Below are 8,132 nucleotides of genomic sequence, written 5' to 3' on the forward strand. Positions count from 1 at the left end.
TCTCGGTAACCATGCATAAAACATTTCAATATTTTTAATAACCATGGTTATTAAAAAAAGTTGGTCAGCCTCCATGGTTACCCCATAGGTTTACATGTTAAAAAATGGTTTGAGCGATGGAGGATGCCGTATGTGTGCGAAGGATTGGTCGGTAATTTCAATACAATTGAATCTCGATCGATCTTACCGACAATTTTATCTTGCATTGTTGACATGAAGACGAAAATAAACTTCCAAAAACAAAAAAACAACATCTGCCGATAGATCTTGATCTAAGTTCGTGCCAATATGCATTGCAAAAGTAAAAGAAGAGTCCGTATATGGAGCTTTTGCGAAGCATTCATCACACGCGAAGCCGGTTTCAATCCATTTTAATGTATATACTGGAGAAAACTGCCGAGCATGTTAACGGCGGGCCATAGCCGTGTGGTCTAAGCGTTGGTTTCCGGTACACCTTTTGTTGAACGCAAGGGTTCGAATCCCGTCTTCGACAAATTGATAAATATTTTTAATTTTTAATTTTTTAGTCTATTTTTTTTCGGCATATAAAAGTATTAATGACTGCTTTAATATTCGAGAAATAGTTGTTTTCATACGCTCTCGGGAAGGTTACAATTGGGCTATTCCCCTCGGCAAGCCTCGGGGAATAGCACAATTCTAACCTTCCCTTGAGCGTAATAAAACAACTATTTCTCTCAAAGCAGTCATTAATACTATATTATATCCAGGTGCACAGGTAAGTCATTGCAAGTACAGCCGATTAGACATGGACAACTGGCACATTCAATGCTTTCTAAAGGTAAAAATTTCTTTCTCTTCTCCTTTTATTCTGAACGGAAATTTAGTTTAGAATTACAGAAAATTAAAATTGGCTGCTAAAGAAAAGGGACAAACCTAACTTATCGTTAAATCTTCAACTACACTTAATAGGTTATTCGGTTAATGATAAAGTAAAGTCGTGTTTTTCAGAAAACAAATCACCGTGCATCATGTTTTTTTTTCAATCGTAAACAACTTCTAAATGGCATATAGAATGTTAATGAATGTTTGATATGTTAGTATACCCAAGGTATTATACATGTAACTTAGAAATAATATAACATTGTAATCCAATTCTAAATTCTGATTTAAAAAAATGGTATGAACCATATGGATTCAATCTCCTGCGGCTTCTTCTCCTACATGCAAGTTTGTTTGGCTAAAAATAGCACAGAATATTTGGACTCATTTTAAATTCTTCACAATAATTTACTTTATATCCAGGTGCACAGGTAAGTCATTGCAAGTACAGCCGGTTAGACATGGACAACTGGCACATTCAATGCTTTCTAAAGGTAAAAATTTCTTTCTCTACTCCTTTTATTCTGAACGGAAATTTAGTTTAGAATTACAGAAAACTAAAATTGGCTGCTAAAGAAAAGGCACAAACGTCACTTATTGTTAAATCTTCAACTACACTTAATAGGTTATTCGGTTAATGATAAAGTAAAGTCGTGTTTTTCAGAAAACAAATCACAGTGCATCATGTTTTTTTTTCAATAGTAAACAACTTCTAAATGGCATATAGAATGTTAATGATATGTTCCCATTGTTCCTAAAGAATATATATATTTGTGATAAAAATTGTGTTAAATCACTAAGGTAAATTACCTATGTCACAAATCAATCCTGTGTAGCCCGATACACACATGCAAGTGAACATGTTGACTTCATCGATGCACGTACCACCATTGGTACAGGGGTCAGAGTCACAGTCGTTCATATCTACAGGAAAATGTGGAGTAGAAAATATGGAATTTAAGAACAACAGCTACTCAGAATCTCTACTCTCTCTGTGGCTTCTTTAGCTCCATCATTGTCTCTAAATCACTCTCTTGTTCTTATTTTTTTTTCAATAACAATCTCTTCTCAACCACCATGCAGCTTCTTCTCCTAAAGGCAAGTTTGTTTGGCTAAAAATAGCACAGAATATTTGGACTCATTTTAAATTTTTCACAATAATTTACTTTATATCCAGGTGCACAGGTAAGTCATTGCAAGTACAGCCGATTAGACATGGACAACTGGCACATTCAATGCTTTCTAAAGGTAAAAATTTCTTTCTCTACTCCTTTTATTCTGAACGGAAATTTAGTTTAGAATTACAGAAAATTAAAATTGGCTGCTAAAGAAAAGGGACAAACCTAACTTATCGTTAAATCTTCAACTACACTTAATAGGTTATTCGGTTAATGATAAAGTAAAGTCGTGTTTTTCAGAAAACAAATCGCCGTGCATCATGGTTTTTTTTCAATCGTAAACAACTTCTAAATGTCATGTAGAATGTTAATGATATGTTCCCATTGCTGCTAAAGAATATGTATATTTGTGATAAAAAAAATTGTGTTGAATCACTAAGGTAAATCACCTATGTCACAAATCAATCCTGTGTAGCCCGATACACATATGCAAGTGAACATGTTGACTTCATCGATGCACGTACCACCATTGGTACAGGGGTCAGGGTCACAATCATTTATATCTACAGCAAAATGTGGAGTAGAAATTATGGAATTCATGAACAACAGCTACTCAGAATCTCTACTCTCTCTGTGGCTTCTTTAGCTCCATCATTGTCTATAAATCACTCTCTTGTTCTTATTTTTTTAAAATTACAATCTCTTCTCTACCACCATGCAGCTTCTTCTCCTAAAGGCAAGTTTGTTTGGCTAAAAAACACACAGAATATTTGGACTCATTTTAAATTCTTCACAATAATTTACTTTATATCCAGGTGCACAGGTAAGTCATTGCAAGTACAGCCGGTTAGACATGGACAACTGGCACATTCAATGCTTTCTAAAGGTAAAAATTTCTTCCTCTACTCTTTTTATTCTGAACGGAAATTTAGTTTAGAATTACAGAAAACTAAAATTGGCTGATAAAGAAAAGGCACAAACGTCACTTATCGTTAAATCTTCAACTACACTTATCAGGTTATTCGGTTAATGATAAAGTAAAGTCGTGTTTTTCAGAAAACAAATCACCGTGCATCATGTTTTTTTTTTCAATCGTAAACAACTTCTAAATGGCATATAGAATGTTAATGAATGTTTGATATGTTAGTATACCCATGGTATTATACATGTAACTTAGAAATAATGTAACATTGTAATCCAATTCTAAATTCTGAATTTAAAAAATGGTATGAACCATATGGATTCAATCTCCTGCGGCTTCTTCTCCTACATGTACATGCAAGTTTGTTTGGCTAAAAATAGCACAGAATATTTGGACTCATTTTAAATTCTTCACAATAATTTACTGTATATCCAGGTGCACGGGTAAGTCATTGCAAGTACAGCCGATTAGACATTGGACAACTTGCACATTCATTGCTTTCTAAAGGTAAAATTCTCTTTTTTCTACTCTTTTTATTCCCCCTATCACACTTACTCCCGCACTCTCAAGTCAGTGTATCAGCTATGAATACCAAAGTTAAATGATCATTGCTCATCAATATCTGAAGGGAAATTTAGTTTAAAATTACAGAAAAATAAAATTGCCTGCTAAACCAAAGGGACAAACGTCACTTATCGTTAAATCTTCAACGACACTTAATAGGTTATTCGGTTAATGATAAAGTAAAGTCGTGTTTTTCAGAAAACAAATCACAGTGCATCATGTGTTTTTTTCAATGGTAAACAACTTCTAAATGTCATACAGAATGTGAGTGATATGTTCCCACTGCTCCTAAAGAATATGAATATTTGTGATAAAAATTGTGTTGAATCTCTAAGGTAAATCACCTATGTCACAAATCAATCCTGTGTAGCCCGATACACATATGCAAGTGAACATGTTGACTTCATCGATGCACGTACCACCATTGGTACAGGGGTCAGAGTCACAGTCGTTCATATCTACAGGAAAATGTGGAGTAGAAAATATGGAATTTAAGAACAACAGCTACTCAGAATCTCTACTCTCTCTGTGGCTTCTTTAGCTCCATCATTGTCTATAAATCACTCTCTTGTTCTTATCTTTTTTAAATTACAATCTCTTCTCTACCACCATGCAGCTTCTTCTCCTAAAGGCAAGTTTGTTTGGCTAAAAATAGCACAGAATATTTGGACTCATTTTAAATTCTTCACAATAATTTACTTTATATCCAGGTGCACAGGTAAGTCATTGCAAGTACAGCCGATTAGACATGGACAACTGGCACATTCAATGCTTTCTAAAGGTAAAAATTTCTTTCTCTTCTCCTTTTATTCTGAACGGAAATTTAGTTTAGAATTACAGAAAATTAAAATTGGCTGCTAAAGAAAAGGGACAAACCTAACTTATCGTTAAATCTTCAACTACACTTAATAGGTTATTCGGTTAATGATAAAGTAAAGTCGTGTTTTTCAGAAAACAAATCACCGTGCATCATGTTTTTTTCTTCAATCGTAAACAACTTCTAAATGGCATATAGAATGTGAGTGATATGTTCCCATTGCTGCTAAAGAATATGTATATTTGTGATAAAAATTGTGTTGAATCACTAAGGTAAATTACCTATGTCACAAATCAATCCTGTGTAGCCCGATACACACATGCAAGTGAACATGTTGACTTCATCGATGCACGTACCACCATTGGTACAGGGGTCAGAGTCACAGTCGTTCATATCTACAGGAAAATGTGGAGTAGAAAATATGGAATTAAAGAACAACAGCTACTCAAAATCTCCACTCTCTTTCTGGCTTATTTAGCTCCATTGTGGTCTCTAAATCACTCTCTTGTTCTTATTTTTTTTTCAATAACAATCTCTTCTCAACCACCATGCAGCTTCTTCCCCTAAAGGCAAGTTTGTTTGGCTAAAAATAGCACAGAATATTTGGACTCATTTTAAATTCTTCACAATAATTTACTTTATATACCTCACTTAAGAAATCCAGCCATCTGATTGGTCGAATTGCATTCATAAACTTCAACTGTTCCTGTAAAATTCTCGGTAACCATGCATAAAACATTTCAATATTTTTAATAACCATGGTTATTAAAAAAAGTTGGTCAGCCTCCATGGTTACCCCATAGGTTTACATGTTAAAAAATGGTTTGAGCGATGGAGGATGCCGTATGTGTGCGAAGGATTGGTCGGTAATTTCAATACAATTGAATCTCGATCGATCTTACCGACAATTTTATCTTGCATTGTTGACATGAAGACGAAAATAAACTTCCAAAAACAAAAAAACAACATCTGCCGATAGATCTTGATCTAAGTTCGTGCCAATATGCATTGCAAAAGTAAAAGAAGAGTCCGTATATGGAGCTTTTGCGAAGCATTCATCACACGCGAAGCCGGTTTCAATCCATTTTAATGTATATACTGGAGAAAACTGCCGAGCATGTTAACGGCGGGCCATAGCCGTGTGGTCTAAGCGTTGGTTTCCGGTACACCTTTTGTTGAACGCAAGGGTTCGAATCCCGTCTTCGACAAATTGATAAATATTTTTAATTTTTAATTTTTTAGTCTATTTTTTTTCGGCATATAAAAGTATTAATGACTGCTTTAATATTCGAGAAATAGTTGTTTTCATACGCTCTCGGGAAGGTTACAATTGGGCTATTCCCCTCGGCAAGCCTCGGGGAATAGCACAATTCTAACCTTCCCTTGAGCGTAATAAAACAACTATTTCTCTCAAAGCAGTCATTAATACTATATTATATCCAGGTGCACAGGTAAGTCATTGCAAGTACAGCCGATTAGACATGGACAACTGGCACATTCAATGCTTTCTAAAGGTAAAAATTTCTTTCTCTTCTCCTTTTATTCTGAACGGAAATTTAGTTTAGAATTACAGAAAATTAAAATTGGCTGCTAAAGAAAAGGGACAAACCTAACTTATCGTTAAATCTTCAACTACACTTAATAGGTTATTCGGTTAATGATAAAGTAAAGTCGTGTTTTTCAGAAAACAAATCACCGTGCATCATGTTTTTTTTTCAATCGTAAACAACTTCTAAATGGCATATAGAATGTTAATGAATGTTTGATATGTTAGTATACCCAAGGTATTATACATGTAACTTAGAAATAATATAACATTGTAATCCAATTCTAAATTCTGATTTAAAAAAATGGTATGAACCATATGGATTCAATCTCCTGCGGCTTCTTCTCCTACATGCAAGTTTGTTTGGCTAAAAATAGCACAGAATATTTGGACTCATTTTAAATTCTTCACAATAATTTACTTTATATCCAGGTGCACAGGTAAGTCATTGCAAGTACAGCCGGTTAGACATGGACAACTGGCACATTCAATGCTTTCTAAAGGTAAAAATTTCTTTCTCTACTCCTTTTATTCTGAACGGAAATTTAGTTTAGAATTACAGAAAACTAAAATTGGCTGCTAAAGAAAAGGCACAAACGTCACTTATTGTTAAATCTTCAACTACACTTAATAGGTTATTCGGTTAATGATAAAGTAAAGTCGTGTTTTTCAGAAAACAAATCACAGTGCATCATGTTTTTTTTTCAATAGTAAACAACTTCTAAATGGCATATAGAATGTTAATGATATGTTCCCATTGTTCCTAAAGAATATATATATTTGTGATAAAAATTGTGTTAAATCACTAAGGTAAATTACCTATGTCACAAATCAATCCTGTGTAGCCCGATACACACATGCAAGTGAACATGTTGACTTCATCGATGCACGTACCACCATTGGTACAGGGGTCAGAGTCACAGTCGTTCATATCTACAGGAAAATGTGGAGTAGAAAATATGGAATTTAAGAACAACAGCTACTCAGAATCTCTACTCTCTCTGTGGCTTCTTTAGCTCCATCATTGTCTCTAAATCACTCTCTTGTTCTTATTTTTTTTTCAATAACAATCTCTTCTCAACCACCATGCAGCTTCTTCTCCTAAAGGCAAGTTTGTTTGGCTAAAAATAGCACAGAATATTTGGACTCATTTTAAATTTTTCACAATAATTTACTTTATATCCAGGTGCACAGGTAAGTCATTGCAAGTACAGCCGATTAGACATGGACAACTGGCACATTCAATGCTTTCTAAAGGTAAAAATTTCTTTCTCTACTCCTTTTATTCTGAACGGAAATTTAGTTTAGAATTACAGAAAATTAAAATTGGCTGCTAAAGAAAAGGGACAAACCTAACTTATCGTTAAATCTTCAACTACACTTAATAGGTTATTCGGTTAATGATAAAGTAAAGTCGTGTTTTTCAGAAAACAAATCGCCGTGCATCATGGTTTTTTTTCAATCGTAAACAACTTCTAAATGTCATGTAGAATGTTAATGATATGTTCCCATTGCTGCTAAAGAATATGTATATTTGTGATAAAAAAAATTGTGTTGAATCACTAAGGTAAATCACCTATGTCACAAATCAATCCTGTGTAGCCCGATACACATATGCAAGTGAACATGTTGACTTCATCGATGCACGTACCACCATTGGTACAGGGGTCAGGGTCACAATCATTTATATCTACAGCAAAATGTGGAGTAGAAATTATGGAATTCATGAACAACAGCTACTCAGAATCTCTACTCTCTCTGTGGCTTCTTTAGCTCCATCATTGTCTATAAATCACTCTCTTGTTCTTATTTTTTTAAAATTACAATCTCTTCTCTACCACCATGCAGCTTCTTCTCCTAAAGGCAAGTTTGTTTGGCTAAAAAACACACAGAATATTTGGACTCATTTTAAATTCTTCACAATAATTTACTTTATATCCAGGTGCACAGGTAAGTCATTGCAAGTACAGCCGGTTAGACATGGACAACTGGCACATTCAATGCTTTCTAAAGGTAAAAATTTCTTCCTCTACTCTTTTTATTCTGAACGGAAATTTAGTTTAGAATTACAGAAAACTAAAATTGGCTGATAAAGAAAAGGCACAAACGTCACTTATCGTTAAATCTTCAACTACACTTATCAGGTTATTCGGTTAATGATAAAGTAAAGTCGTGTTTTTCAGAAAACAAATCACCGTGCATCATGTTTTTTTTTTCAATCGTAAACAACTTCTAAATGGCATATAGAATGTTAATGAATGTTTGATATGTTAGTATACCCATGGTATTATACATGTAACTTAGAAATAATGTAACATTGTAATC

At 34.0% G+C, this 8,132-nt stretch overlaps 1 protein-coding gene across 1 annotated transcript in view; it reads right to left on the reverse strand.

The window, feature by feature from the left end:
- Positions 1-8,090, reverse strand: part of LOC581059 — a 31,909-nt gene extending 23,819 nt beyond the window's left edge. The window contains exons 1-7 of the mRNA XM_030995931.1: positions 8,087-8,090; positions 7,384-7,497; positions 6,627-6,740; positions 4,543-4,656; positions 3,789-3,902; positions 2,408-2,521; positions 1,651-1,764 (exon numbers count right to left, since the gene is read on the reverse strand). Of these exons, the coding sequence (XP_030851791.1) occupies positions 1,651-1,764; positions 2,408-2,521; positions 3,789-3,902; positions 4,543-4,656; positions 6,627-6,740; positions 7,384-7,497; positions 8,087-8,090 (688 nt within the window). The remainder of the gene's footprint in view (positions 1-1,650; positions 1,765-2,407; positions 2,522-3,788; positions 3,903-4,542; positions 4,657-6,626; positions 6,741-7,383; positions 7,498-8,086) is intronic.
- Between the last annotated feature and the right edge of the window lie 42 nt (positions 8,091-8,132).

The sequence above is a fragment of the Strongylocentrotus purpuratus genome, unplaced genomic scaffold, assembly GCF_000002235.5.
Source record: "Strongylocentrotus purpuratus isolate Spur 01 unplaced genomic scaffold, Spur_5.0 spur5_scaffold_3, whole genome shotgun sequence".
Classification (NCBI taxonomy): Eukaryota; Metazoa; Echinodermata; class Echinoidea; order Camarodonta; family Strongylocentrotidae; genus Strongylocentrotus; species Strongylocentrotus purpuratus.